The 21,593-nt window shown below is 45.0% G+C and overlaps 1 protein-coding gene across 1 annotated transcript in view; it reads right to left on the bottom strand.

Annotated features, from left to right (window-relative positions):
* The window catches only part of LOC147882075 (Vacuolar protein sorting-associated protein 26), an 82,898-nt gene that overhangs the window by 51,257 nt on the left and 10,048 nt on the right, over positions 1 to 21,593 (bottom strand). The window contains exons 5-6 of the mRNA XM_087401714.1: positions 18,469 to 18,558; positions 7,464 to 7,548 (exon numbers count right to left, since the gene is read on the bottom strand). Of these exons, the coding sequence (XP_087257840.1) occupies positions 7,464 to 7,548; positions 18,469 to 18,558 (175 nt within the window). The remainder of the gene's footprint in view (positions 1 to 7,463; positions 7,549 to 18,468; positions 18,559 to 21,593) is intronic.

The raw sequence follows: 21,593 nt of genomic DNA, 5'->3' as shown, positions 1-21,593 counted from the left end.
CTCTCAACTCCAAAAGAGAAACCTCACAAATACTTGTGTCATATCTGATATCCAAAGTTTGAGCTCCATGCTTGATCACAAGGAAAGATGGCATAGTTAGATACGAGTATGGATAGCAAGCAAAAAGCAATCCAAGTTGTCTAAGAGTGGCAATACCCTAAATGACGGCAAATCTTTGATGCTCGTGAGGTGTCAGCAAATTTAGCCAAGAGTGGCCATTAAATAGCAAGGAGTGGCCATTCAAAACTAACCAGCTAGTTATCAAAACTAACCAGATAGTGCTACTATTCCCTAAACTAACCAGGGTGGTTATGATTTATCAGACTGGTGTTAGATGTCACAATACTAACAAATCTACAATGAAAAATATAGTGACTAGTCAGTATTCTACCTACTTTACTCACATATAGTTAGTATACTTACTAATCAACATGGATGTTACTCTGAGATGGTACTAGTATACTACCTAGTTATTATACTATGTGACTAACATAACAGAGCTTCATGTGTGCAGATGAAAACAGGAGAAAGTGTGAGCCCTACCAAGATGAGAGGGAGGGGCAAAGAGAAATCCCGGACACCTCTCAAAAAAAAGGCGAAAAGAGGACCAGAAAGGTTCAAGAGGAACTCGAGGCGGGAGATCAAGGTGGCGATAAATCAAACATGGATGTTCCTGCTAGCACAGAAGACACGACTACTGATGTGCATGATGCAGATGTTGTGGGAGATGAGATGGACTCAGTGGTGGAAGATATTTCCTTGGATCTTGTTAGTGGGGGTGATGTTATTTCAAGATGCACGATTCTCAGTTCAGATGAGTGTCCTAGGTTGCCCTTGTGTAGGCTTCTTACATATGCCAAGGTTAGGGTTTGAGAAGTGATGTGGCTGCACTTAAGAGTGCTTTCCAGTATGAGGGATATCTCCCTGAGAAGAGTGCATTTATAGTTTCTCTTTGCATTGGGAGTGGAGAGGAGACAGAGGTTACATCAGAGATTAGGCAGACTTGGTCACTGATGTGGCGAGAAGTTGAAGGAGCATTCGAGAAGGGACTTGCAACAAAACCTGATTTGCTATACCTATCTAACAAGATGTTCTATGTGTGGGAAGGAAACCATAGAACCATGGCTTGGATGGCTGTGATTGAGGAATCATATAGAGAGACCAAAGCACGGCATATTAGGGTGATGTGCACCTTGATTGACCCACGAAAGACGTGTGAAATTTCTCTTTTAGCAAGTTTGCAACGCATGAACTCGTAAAATTTTTTTAATAGTACCGTTTTTTCTAGTCTTCATTCAATTTTGGGTGGAAGAACTCCAAAATTTTTTCTTTGTAGATTGAATGAGCATGCTGTGATCAAGCCTAGCTTGAGGGATGTGCTCATAAATGCCAACAACATTTGTGAGTGCGATGCCCAAGCTTTCATGAACTCCTTGTCCTCACAAGAGCGCAGGGCAATTAACAATGCTAGAACCAAGGAGGTTAAGGGGAATGCTGGTTGGTACCCTTTGAGCAGAGGGTATTTTGTATGGCTTGTATTCCAAGTGATACTAATATTTCTATCCACCCTAAGATTTTATTGTTATGAAAAGCCTCATTGATTGTTTGTCAACGCTAAAAGGTGCATTTTGGTTGCTTTCATTATGTCTTGCAGGTTGAATTTAACATTGATGTCAAGACAGCTCCAGAGAGGATCAAATCTATAGTTCAAGTAGAGGAGAGAGCAGCGGCAGAGAAGAAGGAGATAGATGCAGTGCAAAGAAAAATATCCAATCGGATGGGACAGATAAGTTCACTCTTGGTTTATGGCTCAGGTACATTGGTCAATTTAAAAAGTTCCAAAGATCATGCCTAATAATGTTTTGTAGGTGCTCAATTGTCTTGACCCCCAACTAGGGGATGTTTGGAAAGCCAAGTTATTTTCTTTGAACTTTGATGCTGCGGAGAAGGTTATCACTCTTGAAAAGATTAAGTGCATTGCCCTCGCACCATTGAAATTGGAGAAGAAAATTCAATACATGTCTTTGTTGGAGGCTAGCACAATCATGCGGAATATGTATCACATGCCTCCTTCAGATATTCCATACCGAGCGTAAGCCAAACAAGTCTCCTTTTTTTGTGCTATTGATTTGGCAATCATAATATTACTTCTTGTGTTTTCTTATTCCAATGCGATGGCATATTGCTATTACAGGTGGCTGGCTTGAGAAATTTTCTTGGAGAAGTTTGAAAATCATGCCATTGGTGTGCTTGAGGAGCTAAAAAGTATAGGGCAGTTGTTTGCCCTATCTTCTGATTACAGTCTTCGTAAGTATTTTGACGACATCAAATTGGAGGGAAGAAAGTGTATGTTTACCTCTTTGAAAATTAGAGAGTCTAGTGAACTCAGTGGTGTTGGGAAGAAGAAGGTAGCTACCAAGAAGACAGAACTCGATCAGGCAGCTCACCGAATCGTCTTTAGGGGAACACTTTGTCGATTCTTCCAACATGTATTCTTTTCCATTCATTGTTTGCCTCATAATTCTAACCATTGTTACCATTGGGAATGGCTCAGATATCTCACATGTTTGAAGAATGAGGGCAAGATCGATGAGCTTCCGAGACATTGCAAGGGTTGGACAGAGATGGCCAATCCAACTACCTGTATGTATCCTAAGTCCATGCATGGATACTCATAGTGGGAGCTCGCCAATTGCCCTTGGTGGTTAGATTTTTCAGGTGGTAATGTGCTTACACGAGAGCTTGATTTGTACAAGCAATATTCTACAGCAAAAAAGACCAAAGAAATAAGCAAGGATCGGGATAATCCAAGACACAAAAAATAGAGAAGAAAGACTACAGGGAAGGTTGGTTTATTTGGTGTGTTTGAAACATGCTACAGGGGGGTAGGATCAATCAAACTAGTTGTAATCGAAAGTATTTTGAGATCGTTTGCCCTTTTTTTCTTGGCAGCCAAGGATGTGGAGAGGACACCATCTCCGCACCTACATAGCCTTCTATTGATGTTGGTGATGGGATAGATGATATTATTTCAATTCCATCAACCTTTGAGTTTTTTTATTTGAAGTGCATAAGACTTGGGATGAGCTTCTTGCATATGTTCAGCAATGGATTGCTTTTGTCAACACGAAAAAAGATAGTGAAAGTTGTCACTCCATTTATCTTCTATCCACCACTATCGCTACAACATGCTATGCGTTATGGAGGGTTGGCTACGTATGGATGCTCTGTGGGAGACTACATTCTGATGGGCCAGGACTTTGCACGTGCTAGAAAAAATGATATGTATGCTAAGATCCATGAGTTCTTTTTGTCCGCACGTGACCCTTCTATGAAATACAAGAAAAAGGGGAGAAAAGTTAAATGGGCAGCAGATTTTATTTTCCTAGACTTTCCCACAAGACGGATCTTGGGTGTCAGTACTCCATTACCTCCTTGGAATATTCTTTCTGAGGACCATGTGAAGTATGCTTTGGCCATAGCCGCAGCCACCATAGGAGACAATGGATGGCTTGCCATGCTTTGTCCCATTGCAGGTGGTGTGAGATGTTAGTAGGAGTCTTAATATGTATATGTGCATTTGTTAAGCTTTCTACTATGATTTGAACTAATGCAACGAATTTACAGGCCCTTGCTTGACATGAATGGAGAGGTATGTCAAAGTCGAAGACCTTCAGATAGCAAGAAGAGTGATGGTGTTGGACAAGAATGAGTACGGCTTCGTTAAACAATTAGGGGAGGACATGCCGGTATACGCTTCATCTTCTTTTTTGAAAGCCTTTCGCAATTGGAAAAGTGAACAATGAAGCTGATTTAAGTATTCTTATGTAGATTCGTACTTCCATGCTGGTATTTGCATGTCGCAATGGAGCCTCCACACCCATTTTCAAGGCCGAGAGCCATTCTCTATTTGATATGCATGGGGTGTGAGTGAGCGATGGCATGTGGACCGACTAAATGCCTGAGGCAGAGCGGACTCGTGGTGCCTCATCTTCCAGCTCGCAGCTTCAAGGTGCTAGGGGTGCTCTCGAGTGCTCCTCAGGATTTGTCTCTATGATTTTGGCTTTGCTATGTGTGCCAAGAGGTCTGGTTCTAGAGATGGGATGTGGCACAGGCCCTCTCATGAGGGCATGCCAAGCTAGTGGAAGATGTTGTTATTCATTTGATGTCGATACAATCATGGTGGATACATATGTGCTGCCACTAGTGCAGGCATCCCTAGCAAAGAGACCTCGTAGGGATGAGAAGGATATGGAGGAGGATGAATATTCTTCAAATCCCACTTATAATCCCTTTGATGACTAGTGAGACACTTTGCTTTCCTATTGTCATGCTTTACATTGGCTAGTGGCACACTTTTTATATTTTGTGCTTGAAACTTACATTTTCAGAGTTTATGTCATCCTTGAAGTTAGACGTTTGATTTTTGTTTGCATGGTGAAATGGTTGATTTGTCTTCGTTATCTTGTTACTCTGTGGCCAATGTTATGCAGTTCCAACTTACTCTCTATTAATTTTGCCCTTGTAGTGCTTTGCCTACATATGCTGAAGGAATGGCTAGAGCCATGGCGAAGGACAAGCGGTTTGATCAACTTGGAACACAACGTTCACGCATCTGTAGTCCTTTTGTAGATGACCAGTGTGAAGATAGTGGTTGAAGTGTTTTGTGGATCTTTGTGCCTTTTGGAGTATTGGGCATATTGTAGGCCCCAAAGCCATATTAGCATTGCATAATGTAGAATGACATGGATTGAATGAATAATGGATTTATATTGTATTAAACGCTACTCTTCATTTTGTGTCAAAGAGTATGTTGCTGTCTTGGACTCCATTGGGAAACCCGCACTATAGAACACCATGGAGTTATAAACCCCAAATGCATATTGTGCCATTTGAGTGCATGGAAATAACCACTTGTCATGCTATGTGGTATCATTCAGATTTCTTGCTCGAATCATGTCCACCTCTCAATAAAATAAACTTCAAGAATGCACTATATTTCCATATGATCAATGTGTTAAAAGAATCAATTGGAACCATGGTTTTAAACAAAGTTTGTCACAAGCATCGCTCGAACTCTGGACTCACTCGAACGCGGTCACTCGATGTTTTGACTTACCCAAAGCCATGCATGTTGACATCCACTAGCACACTGGCATGCCTTCCTCTCGACAACGTTCACTCTCTTATCATGGATGCTCCGTTCCAGTATAGCATGGATGCTCCGTTCTCTCCCCTCTTATCACACGAGGTCAACCAGGTTATTCGTAAGGATCTACTACAGCTACACACTTTTCGGACCTGGTTGGAACCGAGTGAACTCCCAGTGAAGCTTAGCTTCTACAGAGATCACTTCTTACATATCACAGCGGAGGGTTTCACTGACCCACCAGGATACACACAGATTCACCTACCCCACTCGATGAGGATCTCTCTTGGGCAGTTCCGGGTCTCTTCACACAGACTTCGCATCGAGAGCGGCAGAGCAGAGCGACTACCCAGGGAGCGGCGCATATGCACAATATGTGACATATAGGAGGTTGAGACAGATGAGCATTTCATCTTCAGGTGTCCTGTGTACTATGAGATCCGAGGACGTTTCCACTGCCTCTTCAGAGATAGTTATGGGGTTTTAGCCCATTTCCTCTCCTACCCAGACCAGCGGTGTTTGGCAGGTTTCATTCATGAGGCACTTAGACACCGCGAGAGGATACTCCGAGCACGGAGACAGGAGTAGACTTCTTCCTCGGTTGATCCCTCTCAGAGCTCTATCACAGAGTTCTTTCAGCTAGATCACATGGACCCCAACGAGACGAGGCCTCAACATGACCGTGACTCGGAGCCCGTGACCTGACAGCTCAGACAGAGGGTCGACACACAGATCACACTTGGAGACATCCCCTCCTTGTTTAGAGTTGGAGCCCGACCGACGGGGGTCACAGTAGCCCTGGTTAGACGTAGAGCTACGACCAGGAGACGTGCCGAGACCGCACCTCTGAGTGGCCAACAGCACTCTATTGTCGACTTCATGCCTCCACTGCCTCATCCATCCTGATATCTTGCTATTGATGGGGATGATGATGATATTGATGATGATGCTGAGATTGATATATAGTCGACCATCGACATGACTATGTTGTACTTAGGACTTAGTACTGCCATTCTGCATTTTTTGCATTTTGCATTGGTATGGACGATCGTTTAGTAGCTCCACTACCACAGCTCGTTGTATTAGGATTTTCACAGTCTCATAGACCCATCGGTCTTCCGAAGACTTTAATAAACTTTCTTTCTTTCTTTCTTTCTCTTGATGCCCATGTCCCCTATGCTAGGATAAATCGCTAGTTCTCTCATTGGATCTTAAATCCACAACCCAACAACCAGGGTCACACACAACCCAAAACTGTTGCAGAAGGAGACCAGCTATATATGGCACATCACTACCAAAAAAAATTCTACCTCTCATCCCCATGGAGACAAGGCTATTTGGACAGCCTCATGAAGTAAATAACATGAAGGAAGACACCTTGAGTACACTGTGCACGCTGCATGGAGATAGATAATGAATCTTACTTCCAATTTCTGCCCGTAACTTATAGATAGTCTTATATGCGCTTTATTGGATTTGCCTAGGCCTCTTTCCCATATTCTTCCCAAAAATTGGATGACGACTGCCAACCTAATTCACCTTGACCTCATCACCATAGACAAGGGGCTTCACCTAGCTGTAGGCCTTAGATTTCCATGGTGGTATGGCACTTGGGAGGTTTGCACGCTTGCTGTTTAGCTTGGAGAATGGAAGGTATAGGAGAGACACAAGTGCATTGTGCTTTATAGAGTTGATAAAGGGGGGAGCAGCCAGTTGTTGCTTACAAGGGATTTTAGGAGGGCTTAAAAAGGAATGGTGGGGTGGGAAGGAAGAGTTAATAAGGGAGCTGTACAAAGGTGTGCAACGAGCAAAAAAGGGAACCAAAGGGGAAGAACTATCAAGCATTGCTCAACAGGGGCAATGCATTGGGGAAATACAGGAAAAAGAGCCTAGAGGAGAGAATAAATCAAGTGGATAACAAGGGCTGTGGTCGGAGCATTGCAACAAGAAAGCTGCAAAAGGAGGGGACGAAGGAACACAAGGGAAGGGACATGAAGGACTAGGAAGGAAGAGAATAGCTAAGATCGGGGTGCTGAGATGGGGAGAAGGGAGCTTCACCTAGAAGTAGGAGCCCAGGCACAAACAGAACACTTAATGACCCGTCAGGATCTCTCATAACAACAGCCACATGGTGTACTCACCATGCTCTCGCACAGCCAAATTAAGGTACTTCGAAATGATTTCCTTTTATGATAGCTATGTCTACAACTGTCACTGGACAAAAAGGTTGATACTCTCTTTTTGTAGAACGACACATGAATGCTCTCTCTTATTTCAAAAACAAAATCAAGGTGGACTTGCAAGGATTACATACCTTTACCACTCTCAACAATAAACTCAAGTGTTGTAGAAAGACTTTTCTGCATATAGCCTCTTAGAATTTCAGCTGTCAAGAGATACTGCAATAATGAAACAAAACGAAATTAGGCTTTGCATGTGTCCTCACTACACTGACAGCAATTAGTGATCATCATTTGTGCTAGAGAAATATTATCTCATGATTTTAAAAATATTTACATACGTCTTGTCACAAGCCAACATTTACAAATGCATACAAGCAAATGTGTATACATCTCTGGTTTTTATGGACTTTATGTGTCTTAGATTTACATGTATAACATATATACCTTTTAAAAAAGGCAAAAGTGCACAAAATTCAATATCAACCCTTGAAATGCGAAAAGGTTTTCCAAACTTAAGATACCTTGAATTGCTAGGTGAGTGTGCTGTAGATGGCATATAGTACAGTATGATACAGAATCACAATACATGCACCTAAAAAAAAATTAGTTAATTGTTTTGCTTTTGTGTGTTTTTTATTTAAAGATTTTGATGGCTAGATGTGTCTCTCTACTTTAAATACATACTTTAAATACATACTTGTAATCGTACCTAAAAATTCCATCGCTGCTTTAAATCGGGCTGATTTGGTGCTTGCTTGCACACACTTGCCACCTCATTCTATCCACACCTCTCCCACCTCATTCAATCCATCTTCTCTCACCTCTATCCACTTTGCCCACTTTCAATCTCATGAAAGTCACTCACAAGGTTGCAAACAAGAGCTCCTTCTTGCGTAGCATGGACTAGCTACTACTAACATCCCCACTGACCTCATCAGCATGGTATGGGTAGACCATAGTATAAACATAAGCTCTCACACATACATCTCGACACACTCACACATACTTGAGCATCTATTTATACAAGGGTCTTCATACTGAGTTTTTGTCTACACTTTGGACATGAAGGGGAGACTCAGCCATGACAAAGGCTAGCATTTGAGGAGAAGGCTAAATAAAAAATAGTCTACATTCTCTTAATTCAAGCTACAGAATCTTGTGAAGACTATATGATTTCATTTTAGTCTCTAGCAAACGAGCATTTCTAAGGAACCTCGAAACCGCAACATGAACGAAAACTACACAGGATGAAATTTGCATGCCAGCTAATACAGTGGGAACATACATCTAGATGATCCAAGAACATGCCCAAAATCATCCTCTAAAAATACAACAATTTCAACCTCATGACAGTCACTCACAAGGTTGAAATCCATAAAGTCCTCACAATGTTTAAAAAATCATAAGCCAGTACAAGCTTTATAAATGTCCAATCAATTTAAATTTGCCTCAATCTCATTCTCTTCCCTTTACAAGCTTTATAAATGTCCAATCAATTTAAATTTGCCTCAATCTCATTCTCTTATCTCCACGTCCTCGCTTCTTCTACTCTCCCACAATTTGCTTACTCTTACTCAGATGCACTAATACTGGCTCCATCGCCCCCACCAAATCATTCTCTATTACCTCCAATAGAATATCAACACAAAAACTATAAATAAAACATATCTCACAAATTTAAATAAAATCAAAAGCTAATAAATTATAAATGCTCCATCAACTAACTTTGCATCAATCTTCTTCTCTTCTCCTTGCATACTTTCATCGTCCCAACTAGAAATGTAACTTTTTTTTTTTTTGCAAAAAGAGACTTCTATTAAGTATTAAATAAGACCGTTAGAGCAAGCTCCATACGGGATACATCATGCAATGCATGAAAAGCTCAAGAGCCAAAAAGAAATGATTGGGGCTGATAGTGCCATCTCAATCCGGTAGAAACCTCCGAGAAAAAGGGAGAACCCCTCCAAACTCGAAGAAATACAATCCTCCTAGAAGAGGCTGCCCGTGAAGGGCTTGCATGCTAGCCCATATGGCTATCAAAGTGTGAACCGTGTCACTCCAAATACCCGTGAACACCTGTGATGGGTGTATCTGGGTGCCATCCAAGGCCTCTGTGCATCTGGCTCTCCAAATGTGCCAAGAGGAAATGCTAACCAAAACCTCCCAAGAGGTGTCCACTGAAGCATGCGAAGCTCTGAAGGGAGTAAGTGGTACATCCTGAAGAGAGCAGGGCTCTATCACGTGCCGGCGGATCGAGGGTGCCCAAGAAGAAGGCTCACCCTCATAAAACACCTGGGGCCCAGTAAGGGATAACCATGTGACCGAGCCCCAAGTCATAAAGAAAGGGGAAGTATGAAAAATGCTGAGTATCCGAGCAACCCCTTTCCAAACAGTCCTCACTTGACTGCAGTCCCAAAGGCAATGTCGCACTGACTCCTCTGCAGAATGACAGTGAGGGCAAGTGGGATCAGCGCCAAATCGTGATCTCCACAGGTTCACTGCAATCCCTCCATGAATAGAAAGCCAAAAGAAAAGAGTGATCTTTCTATTTCTGAGGGATTTCCAGAGCCTCGAAAAATTCCTATGCAAATCTACGGTGATGAAGAAGCTGTCCCCATGGGGGCTCTGCTAGAGGGAATCCAACCCCTACTGCTCAGCTGAAATCTCCTGGCATTACCAACCGTGAAACGAAAGAAGGGAATCCCCCTCTCTCGATGCCCATGATCTATCCACTCCCACTTTCCTAGGTCCCACTGCAAGCACCCGATAGGTCCACCTCCATATAACCACAACCTCCAGGATCCCAGGGCCAAGAGCAGAGGGTCGGGGTCTAAGTATCACTGCAAGCCCGCTCCATGGTCCACAAAACTAGCAATCCTGACAAGCTGAAAGGCAACCTCTAGAAGAATATCATCCGTGGATCTAGAGAGTATACCTCCATTCCCAACGTCAAAGACCAATGCATCTTCCCCGAGACCTCGAAGAGCGATCACTTGCGGAGGAATTGCTGTTCTCGAAAAAGCTCCCATCCAAGTGGTGGAAGTAATAGGCATCTCAACTGTCCATTCCACCGGGATGGATGCATCTATCTACTGAATCCTGCGTGCTACCCCTCTGAGGTGACTCACGGACTGTAGTCTCTGATCCTCAGGTAGCTTGATAAAAGCCTTCCAAGTGCCTACTGTGTAGGTAGGGCCTCTCTCCCATCTAGACCACTGCATGTAATGGGAAGTGCCCAGTGGTTTGCCATGCTCATCAACTATACTATCGTTCCAAATGATCGGCTGCCTATCAATCTCTTCGAGGGTAGAGGGCGGAACCCTTCGAAGAGTGTTCCTGAAGCTCCCCCAAGCTTTGAGGATGGCAGTCATGAGAGGAGAGGCAGGAGATCTAAGAGAGCTGGAAGTAAAAATCCAGCGAGGGCTGTCCACCCAATCATCTCCCAAGGCAGGTGTGCAAGCCTGAATGCGTCGAAAAAAGAAATCCTTCCAAGTTTCCTGCCCAAGCATGAGTCCCCTCACCACCACCTTACAAAGCAATTCCTTGCACTACAAGTCCGGGTCAATGATATTAAGGCCCCCTTCACATATAGGGAGACTCCCAGGCCACCCTCACTGCAACATCTACCGTGCCATCAAGTCCACTCCATAAAAAATTCATGACCGGTCTAACGAGCTGAGTGATGCAATCCCTAGACCGGCACCAGCAAGAACACACAAACCAGGCGGTGGCCAAAAGAACTTGGTTCACTACCACAACTCTAGATGCAAGGTCGAGTTTGGCTGAGCTCCAAAAAAGGAGCTTTTTCCTTATACTTTCTAGTACTGGGATAAACTGCTGTGCTGGAGAGATCCCCAATCCTACCTGGCATCCCAAATATCTGACAGGAACACCCCTCTGAATCCAGGAAAGCCAATGTCAACTCCCAAGCCTGGAGTGTCCTCATCACTGATCCAAAAGCCAAACGATTTATGCCAGTTAATGTGTGCCCCTGTAGCTGAGCAAAAGATATCCAAGGCTGTCCGGAAAGAATCAAGTGACTACGAAGAGGCCTCAATAAAAATAGCAGTGTCATCAGCCAACTCACAGTCAAGAAGCTCCTACTCTTGTCTCAAGGGCAATCTCAGCCCATAAAGCTCAGCCTGAGATCTAAGGAAGATACTCATAGCTTCTGCCACAAAAAGAAAGAGGAAGGGGGCTAAAGGGCATCCCTGACGAACTGATCTGGAAATCTGAAACCTGTCACCCCTTACCCCTCCAATCAAAACCTGGCTGTGGGCTGATCTGTAAAGGGAGGCCACCCCTCTAATCCATACATTTGAAAATCCAAATCGTAGAAGAGTGCCCTCATAAAAATCCCAATCTACTCTGTCATAGGCTTCTCAAAGTCCAAGAGTAGAACTGCCAGCCTCTACCTGCTCTGCATAGCCCACTCTGTGGCTTCCCAAAAGGAAAAGATATTATCAAATATGCTCCTGCCATGCACAAAGCCTGTCTGAGTATCATGGATGAGGTTTGGAAGAAGGGGCTGCAGTCGGATGCCGATCACCTTGGCAAGGATTTTGTATAGAGTGCCCAAAAGAGTGATAGGTCTCCAATTGGATACAAAATTCCTGTTGCCACCTTTCAGGATAAGGTGTATGAGTTCCTCGGTCAATGAGTCACGCATCTCACCCAAGTCCCAAATGCCCTGCAGGGTTGAAGTAATATGATCACCTATCATATCCCAAAAGGCTGTAAAAAAAGATGAAGTAAGACCATTGGAACAAGGGCACTTGCCCTTATGAAGGACGGAGAGAGCAGTGCTTAACTCTGTGTTGGTAAAGCGTGCATCAAGTGAGCATATCATCTCTGGTGTGACCAACACAGGTAAACTCTACCAAATTTAATCTCTAGCTACATCTCTGGCCTGTGTGTTAGGATCTATAGAAAGAAGGGAGGCATAGAAATATGTCGCTAAGTGCATGACGGTATCCAAGTGAGACTACAAAACGCCGTCAAAGTCAATAAGCTGCCTGACACTCTCTCTACTATGTCTCGGACCAAGTGTAGAGAAAAAGTGTTTATTGACTCTCCCTCCCATCTGTATCCAAAAGGACTCCCATGCATGGAAAGCATACTCTACTCTCTAATCAAGCAATGTCTGCAAGTGAGTCCTTGCTGCAGCAAGGCGCTCTTGTATCCAAGCATCTGATGGTCGTCTCTACTCCTCCCTCTACAAGGCTGCCAACTGCCGGCGGATACCAATCTCCCGCCTGAATACCTCACCTCGCCAAGCACTAGCAACAAAGTGATAAAAGTCGCTGATACTAAGCAAGTGCTGTGGCCACATGTGAAGGACCGGCCACCCCCCCTGCATGTGAGAAACCCAGATCTCCAAGACTGCCTCTGTGAGAGTCTCATCTATGTATAAGGCATCGGGGATCCTGATACTGTGAGACCGTCCTCTCAGATGGGGCTCTGAGATAGACAAAACTACCGGAAAATGGTCGGAAGTGGAAACACCGGGTGCAATGCAAACTGTCCCCCCTCTATCAAGAGCCCAGTCATCCACATAGAATCTGTCAATCCAAGCATGAATAGGCATCTGCACCCTACGGTTCGACCATGAAAACAAAAGTGACTGAGACTGAATATGAAATGCATCATCCGACCAAACATCTATGCCACTGAACCTGAACAAGAAGGCATCCCAAGCTGCTCTCTCGAGGGAATGAATACCACCTTCTCTACCCCCTTGCTTATCAGATGGTGCCTCAACCATGTTCAAGTCACCTCCAATAATTCACGAATCTGCAATGTCAGCCCACGAGAGCAACTCTTTCCAAAACAGAACACGGTCCCCTCTGTTGCTCGGAGCATAGAGGTTGAGGAAACCAACCTTACATCTATCAATCAGAAGTAAAACCCACTGGGCCCTGGAGGGGGTGATGGTACCGTGTCCAATGACCAAAGGGAGAATAGAATCTGAAACTGATGTACATGTACCTCCTCTAGTTCCCAAGGCAAGAAGCCAAAAAGTCCAGCTCGAAAGCAGCTTACCTGACTTAGAGCAATCTCTGACATCTAGTTTGTGTTCCTGAAGAAAAATAATGTCTGAGGAGCCACCTGAAACACCTGGACAGAGCTGATTCCTGATCAACTGTCTGCGACGGCGATAAGGAATACCGCCCAATCCCTATATATTCCAACTGGCTATCCTCATCGGCGGGAGGCAGCGGGTTGGAATACCTTACCCAACCTGGTGGCGGAAAAAGAACCCTCCACTGGAGCTGACCTCCTACCATACACACAAGGTCCAAGGGGAGGAAAGTCCACAGGTGAGAGAGAGAAAGATCTCTAAAAAAGAATGCCGATAATTGGCTCTCTGAAAGTGGAAGGTACAAAATCGTCATCTGGGAGGTCAGAGAGGTCCTCCAGAGCGGAAAAGAAGTTCCACTGAGCCAGTCCTGGGGAGGGGGTCCGAAGGATTCCTACTGAAGCAGGGAGAGAATGTAAGACCCCCTTCCCTCTATCCACGGAAGGAGTCACCTGTACTGGGTCCTGATCAAGAAGTACTGCGGACGAGATGCCAACAACCTGGGCTGCTGAGGGAGGTACAGCCTGATCCTGGGGTGGAGTGGAAGAAGGCTCCTAAACACTAGGCTCCAAGGCGTTAGCCTCCTGAGGCTCCAAGGAGGAAGCCTCTGAAATGTTGGAGGTATAATCTGAAGTAGAGGGCCTAACCGCGGCCGGAACCTACCATGGGCCAAAGGTGGTGTGGGGTGCAAGAGGGACTCGAGTAGCCTTTGGAGGGGGGGGAGTGATGGGATATATCAAGGTGTATGCCCCAGGCACACCTTGGTTTCTATGTGTGTGTGCTAGAGGCACAGTTAGGTGCCCATAAGCACTGTTAGGTGGTGGTAGATGCCACATAGGATGAGTGAGAGAATCTAGGAGCTGATTGAGGAGATGATTGTGGAGCTCAGAGGTCATCAGTGATGTCAGTGATCATATAAGAGGTGCCTACATAAGGACCTCACCTTTCTTCATTCCATAAGCAAGAATTCTCATTTTGTGTCCACTTCATGCTTTTCCTTCAGTTCCCCAACATGGTATCAGAGCCCTATGATCCTCCTTGAGCCCATTTGTGCCACATCATCTTCTTCTTCTCCATCTTCTTCTTCTTCTTCATCTTCACCATTTCTTCCCCTTCTTCCCAAAACTTGCTAGAGCTTGTTCTCCCTCGTCGCTTCACCATTCTCCAAGTCCTTCTGGCTGGAGATACCTCTCGTATGGGCAAACTTTCACCTGCAAGGAATTGAAGAAAGGTCGTCGCTGCTGGTCGCCATTTCTCGAAAATCGTCAAAACTCTCTTCTGCGTATTCTCTGTTTCTACTCCACCTTTCTCTAATTCCTTTTAGGGGAAGCTTCTCCATACCTTGGGCTATCTTGTGTTGAAATTTGAGCAGCAATGGCTGCATATTCAAGGAGAAAACACGGAAAAACCAGTCAACTTTCAAGCAGCTAGCTATGGCGACGTGATGCGGAATTGCGCCTCTCCTCCTCAGTGGCTTTTCTCTGGTATATGAGCTTTGTTTCTACCTAGAAAGCCCTTTTTTATTTGCTTTGAAGAGTGAGATACAAGCCCTCCAAGTTCAGGCCTCTGTTTTGGACAGTTTTGACAAAGTTGTGAGTTTGATGCTACATTAGATGCTACTTTAGCATTTTTGATGTTTTAAAATATTGAATAGCATCAGTACAATTGTGGCTACAGCTTTGCTTCAAGTTGCTACACCTGAATTTGCTTGGAATGCTTTCATTTAGCCACTCTATGAAGCATGCAAGTGAAAACATCATGTTTTGTAGCATGGAATTTGGTTGCAAGCCTTTGCTACTCTAAATGCTTGTATTTTGAAGCTCTTCAACTCTTTCTAGCCTTGTAAGAGAGTAGACACTGCCCATTCTGGGTTAGACCCTGTCATGGCTACCTTCTTGAATATGGATAAGTTCAATGGTAAAGGCTTTCACACATGGCAGATGAAGGTTAAGTTTACATTAATGAGGGAAAACCTCTGGGGGCTTGTCAAACCTGTTTCAACTTCTTCTTCAACAGCCTCTAATACTGGAGAATCCTCAGCTCCGACACGCCCGGCAAGAGATCCTGCTAGAGAGGAGAAAGCCTATGGCATCATTGCTCTTGGCTTAGGAGATGACTATATTCATCACATTTTTTATTTGAAGTCTCCTTCTGAAGCTTGGCAGAAGCTTGATATTATTTTTGGTGCTAGCTCTCACATCTCAAAATTGTCACTTAAGATTGCTTTCTTTGAATTGAAGATGGCTAGTGGCACTCCTTTGGCTGCCCATGTCAATCATATGCGGAGTCTCATGACTCAACTTGCTTCTATCAACTCTCCAATCACTACAGATGATGCAATGGCAGTGTTGCTCAAAAGTATGCCTGAAGATTATGATCATGTTGTTACCACTTTGAAAAATCTTCCTAATCCTACTCTTGAAGGTCTTATTACTGCTCTTCAAGAAGAAGAAAGGCACATGGAACTCCGGAGAGGCAATGACACAGCCTATGCCATAAAATTTCAAAAGGGCAAGTTTTCACCTTGTAAACATTGTGTGGGAAGACTAATCACCTCTCAAAAGATTGCTTCAAGATCAATCCTTGCAAACATTGTGGCAAAAACAATCACCATGAAAAGTTTTGTAAGGCCAAAAAGGAAGCAACTACAAAGCCAGAGACTGCCAATCTACTTTCAGTAGATGTGCCTCCACAAGATGAGGCATCCTATGAAGATTATGCTTTTTGAATCATCTCCATATATGCTCCAGATCTCTCTTTTTTATGTCAAGGTACTCAGCCTCGATAGTCCTCCAAAATGGATGAAATAAACTATTGCGTGTTTTGTAAACACCTCTCGTCACCATATGATGTAGGCCATGTGTATGCGTTTTGCTCCATGGTACCTCCTGCAGACATTGTGTACATGCAGGGGAGATAACCATTGGAAGGTCTTTTGTATCCCTTTTATTTAATTCACACCCTTGGGAACCCCTTGCTAGCATGAGAACCTAGCCATAGATTTATCCTTGACCACCATGAGATGGCATGAGAAACTATGAGACTAGATGTATCCTTGACATAGCCTGAGGCATTCCCTTGAGGGGAGGTATGATGGGATATATCAAGGTGTATGCCCCAGGCACACCTTGGTTTCTATGTGTGTGTGCTAGAGGCACAGTTAGGTGCCCATAAGCACTGTTAGGTGGTGGTAGATGCCACATAGGATGAGTGAGAGAATCTAGGAGCTGACTGAGGAGATGATTGTGGAGCTCAGAGGTCATCAGTGATGCCAGTGATCATGTAAGAGGTGCCTACATAAGGACCTCACCTTTCTTCATTCCATAAATAAGAATTCTCATTTTGTGTCCACTTCATGCTTTCCCTTCAGTTCCCCAACAGGGAGCCCGTGCCTGTGGAGCGATAGGTCCTGCTCCTGCTCTCTGTCGTAAGCTAGTATGAGCTAGTTGCTTTCTGGGCCTCTTTTTCTTCTTTGGGCAATCTCTGGCGAAGTGCCCCGAGGATCTGCAAATCCTGCACTGGTCCTGCCGGCCTGCAACCTCAAATCTCTAGCAGAAGAAAGACCCATCAGGTTGCTGTAGCATGATGTGGTCATCTGAAATATTAGGGTCCTAGACAATGACCCTAACCCTGGGTACCCCATCCATCCTAACCGCCTCAGCAGCCGAAGAGGGCTTGCCAGGAAGAGGGGGGATCTCTACTACCACACCCAACCTCTCACCAATAACTGAAAGAAGCTGGTGATAAACTGAGGGGAGACCAGGGAGCCTAATGAAAACAGAAACTCCCTGCTTGTCCTCTTCAACTGGGTCAAAGCCTAGTTGAAAGGGAAACAAAAAAATCCTCCTGTAGCCTAGACATAGAAACCCGGCCTGTAGCAAGTCTCTCGTGACATTTGGGGAATCTAGGCACACTTGAAAGAAACCTCATCCCAACAAACAAACATCCTTAAGGTGGGGGACGAGCGCCTGGGGAAGCGCCGCAAGCATCCATTCTCTAGCCTGTGATCTGGAGGGGTGTGAACCAAAGATGCGTGCGAAGAGAGCCGTGGAATAATCATGCTCCAAGTCCTTTTGCAACTGCTACAGCTCGTCTTTTGAAAATGTGACGGTTCTCGCAGCCGGTGTGTGCGGTAACGGATTGACTGAATGGGTGCCCATTCGTCAATCGAGGTGAGGAAGGCTGACTCAAACACGCCAAAAAAACTCCGTCCGCTTTCCTGATGCGCAGGAGACCCCCAAAAAACAGGGGTACACCTGAAGGAAGAGGGTGAAGGAAGAGAACAGAGAGGAGAGAGAGCAAGCCAGAAGAAGTAGGGGATAGGTTGAAGGAGGAGGGAGGTTGGAGGGGGGGGGGAGGTGCAAGCAGCAGCAGCGCGGGGAAAGGGGGGGGGGGGGGGGCGGGCATGGGAGCAGCAGTAGGGGGGGCAGCGTAGGCAGCAGCGCCCGGGGGAGGGGGGGCAGCGCAGCAGCAGCGCGGGGGGGGGGGGGGGGTAGCACAGCAGCAGCGCGGGAGGGGGTAGCGAAGCAGCAGGGGAAGGGGAGGGGAGGAGAGGGGAAGGGAAGGGGTAGCAGGTAGGGAGGGAGGGGAGGGAGGAGGCAGCAAGGAGGGGAGTCGAGGGGAGGGCAGCAGCAGGGGAAGGGGAGGGGGAGGGGAGGAGAGGGGAAGGGAAGGGGTAGCAGGTAGGGAGGGAGGGGAGGGAGGAGGCAGCAAGGAGGGGAGTCGAGGGGAGGGCAGCAGGAGGAGTGGGGAGCAGCAGCCTGGCAAGGGGCTAGGAGGCTGTTGGAAGGAAAGGGAACATTAATTAAGACATTTGTTAATATTTGATACAAAACAAAAAAATGCAAGCTAGAGACGCATATAGGACTGTGTTTCATAAAGCTTGAAGCTACATGCAACCATGTGCAAAATTAACAAGAAGAATAACCTCACCAATCGACCTGGACTAGGCGGGCACAATTACAAGGCAGGGAAGCTTCATAGGGTTGTTCTATAATACTAGTTGTGCACAATACTATACAATGATGATAAGATCACAAGTTTTCTATGAAACACACCTGAATATTCACATGAGCACCATGAAAGGTCTCGTATAGGCTGATTAAAGAACCTCTTTTTGGTACATCTAACGCTATGTGAAATGGAATCTGCAAAGGAAAAAAAAACTACAATAAGTACCTCAGTCTGATTTTAAAAAAACCATAAGTAGAAAACACTTCTAAAAAATATGGTTTTCATAGTAACGAACATAAGAAAATATCCAAACATGATGGATTTGTCTAAGAGTGTTACTCAACCCTGAAATTTCACATGATTGTCTTTGCAATGCTCCAGAACACAGATATGCTTTGGAACAGGGACAAATTGCAAATGCAAGTATTGTGTCATTTCAGACATGAGATCACTATGCAACTTTTGATTTTCATTCAGAGCTGCTCAACACAGCTTTTATGCCAACTAAAAAACATACCTACATGCTGCACAAGACTTTTTCAAATATTTCAAGCCATCAGAACAAAAACTCTTGAAATCTCATCACTTTTGGATAAAGCTATTGCTCTTAAACTCTTTCACTGTGTGGACAAAACACAGATTTGCTTACACATTTAGCAGTCCTGTTGCACATTTTTGGTAAAAGAATAGCAAGCATATGTTACCTTATAAGTTTATACAACATTCAATAATTCCTCAAAGATACATTTTAGTATGTGGGAATTTCTTACAGAAGAAATAAAGAAAGAAAGTTTATTAAAGTCTTCGGAAGACCGATGGGTCTATGAGACTGTGAAAATCCTGATACAACAAGCTGTGGTAGTGGAGCTACTAAATGAGCATCCATACCAATGCAAAATGCAAAATGCAAAAAATGCAAAAATGCAGAATGGTAGTACTAAGTCCTGAGTACAACATAGTCATGTCGATGGTCGACTATATATCAATCTCAGCATCATCATCAATATCATCATCATCCCCAACAACAGCAAGATATCAAGATGGATGAGGCAGTGGAGGCATAAAGTCGGCAATAGAGTGCTGTCGGCCACTCAAAGCTGCGGTCCTGGCACGTCTCCTAGTCGTAGCTCTGCGTGTAACCAAGGCTACTGTGACCCCCATCGGTCGGCGGGCTCCGATTCTAAACAAGGAGGGGATGTCTCCAAGTGTGATATGTGTATCGACCCTCTCTCTGAGCTGTCGGGGCACGGGCTCCCAGTCACAATCATGTCGAGGCCTAGTCTCGTTGGGGTCCATGTGATCTAGCTGAAAGAACTCCGTGATAGAGCTCTGAGAGGGATCAACCAAGGAAGAAGTCTGCTCCTATCTCCGTGCTCGGAGTATCCTCTCGCGGTGTCTAAGTGCCTCATGAATGAAACCTGCCAAACACCACTGGTCTGGGTAGGAGAGGAAATAGGCTAAAATCCCATAACTATCCCTGAAGAGGCAGTGGAAACATCCTCAGATCTCATAGTACACAGGACACCTGAAGATGAAATGCTCCTCTATCTCAATCTCTTGTATGTCACACACTGTTCATATGCGCCGCTCCCTGGGTACTCGCTCTGCTTTGCCGCTCTCGATGCGAAGTCTGTGTGAAGAGACCTGGAACTGCCCAAGAGAGATCCTCAGCGAGTGGGGTAGGTGAATCTGTGTGTATCCTGGTGGGTCAATGAAACCCTCCGCTGTGATATGTAAGAAGTGATCTCTGTAGAAGCTAAGCTTCACTAGGAGTTCACTCGGTTCCAACTAGGTCCGAAAAGTGTGTAGCTGTAGTAGATCCTCACGGATAACCTGGTTGACCTCGTGTGATAAGAGGGGAGAGAACGGAGCATCCATGCTATATTGGAAGGGAGGTAGTCTATCCATGTGGAGCCCCAGTCGCTCAAACCATCTCTCTGTACGTGCATACCAGCACCTCTGATCTCCTCCTGTTGCAAGTGCCATAGAAGAGGATAGAGCTATCCATGGTAGCCTGCTACGCCCCGAGGTATAATGCCCATATTCCCTAACTCGGTACAGATATGTGATGACCTGAAATGCAGCATCTAGCTGTAAAGGGGGTGACCCAAACTCAGCCTAAATGATCTGGTGAGGAACAGATGGCTTACCAGGAATCATCCGTATAACATGAGAACCTGTAGCCGCTCCACACGGGCCCACTCTATATCCAACAAGTCTGGCCCCCAACAAGGGCTGCCGTACATCTCCGCTGGGCAAGCCAAGGAGTCAAAAAGAAACCCCTTGGTGCGTGGATCTTGAAAGTGCGAGCGGAAGCACTGCCTCTCTAGCCTGGCCAATGAGGCATACCCTCTACTCAAGCGTGCCTGCATCGCGGGTCTCATAGTGAAGCTCGGTCCGGAGAAGATAATCCCAAGATAAGTGTATGATGAAACTATCTTAACAAATGACCCTGCAAATGTGAACTGCTCCTAACGCATGATGGCTCGAGATGTATTGAAAATCATGACCTTGGTTTTACCCAGAGCTGGTTGCAGATTGGCTACTATAGTACACTATGGTATGTGTGGGGTTGTGTGGAAGCATTGGAGAAAAAATGCGAGCAAGGGGAGATGTGATGTAGAACAGTATTGCAACAGCATTCAAGTGCAAAAGGTACAATTGAATTGATAGTACATGGCTATGAAGGCTAGTCCTAAAACCCTAGCTTGTGGTAAACTCATGGAGCAATGTTATGAGAGTTGCTATCAAAATGAACTAGTAGTACTAGTGCACTAACTAGCACTAGCCTACAAGGCCAAAATAGGGGCTAATCTATCAAACCCACCTCCATGGTATGGGTGGAGTACTCCGAAATCATCTCAAAGATACCTTGTAAGTAATGCCATGGTTACACATGGTCATCCAAAAGGATATAGCAATCTATGGAAGTACAGGAATGACGTTACAAATGGAATCAAGTAAAGCTTGCCAAAAAGCTTCAAACTTGGGTCCAGGAAACGCCTTGGTGAAGACATCCACCAAATTGTCGTGTCGGAACATAAGACACGTGAATATCCTTGCTGACGGCCCCTCTCTAACATAATTATAATGAACCTCAATGTGCTTAGTACGCATATAAAACATTAGTGTAGTGAAGGGGGGAGGGACAGATTTGGAGATGGGGAGAGAATAGCAGAAGGAAGGAGAAGAGAGGAGAGGGGGGGAAAGAGAGAGAAAGAGAGAGAAG

This window comes from Dipteris shenzhenensis, chromosome 30, assembly GCF_047967505.1.
Source record: "Dipteris shenzhenensis isolate YYH24624 ecotype China chromosome 30, Dip_SZ_1.0, whole genome shotgun sequence".
Classification (NCBI taxonomy): domain Eukaryota; kingdom Viridiplantae; phylum Streptophyta; class Polypodiopsida; order Gleicheniales; family Dipteridaceae; genus Dipteris; species Dipteris shenzhenensis.
Note: the sequence above shows the minus strand (reverse complement) of the source record. Positions and strands in the feature narration are given on the sequence as shown.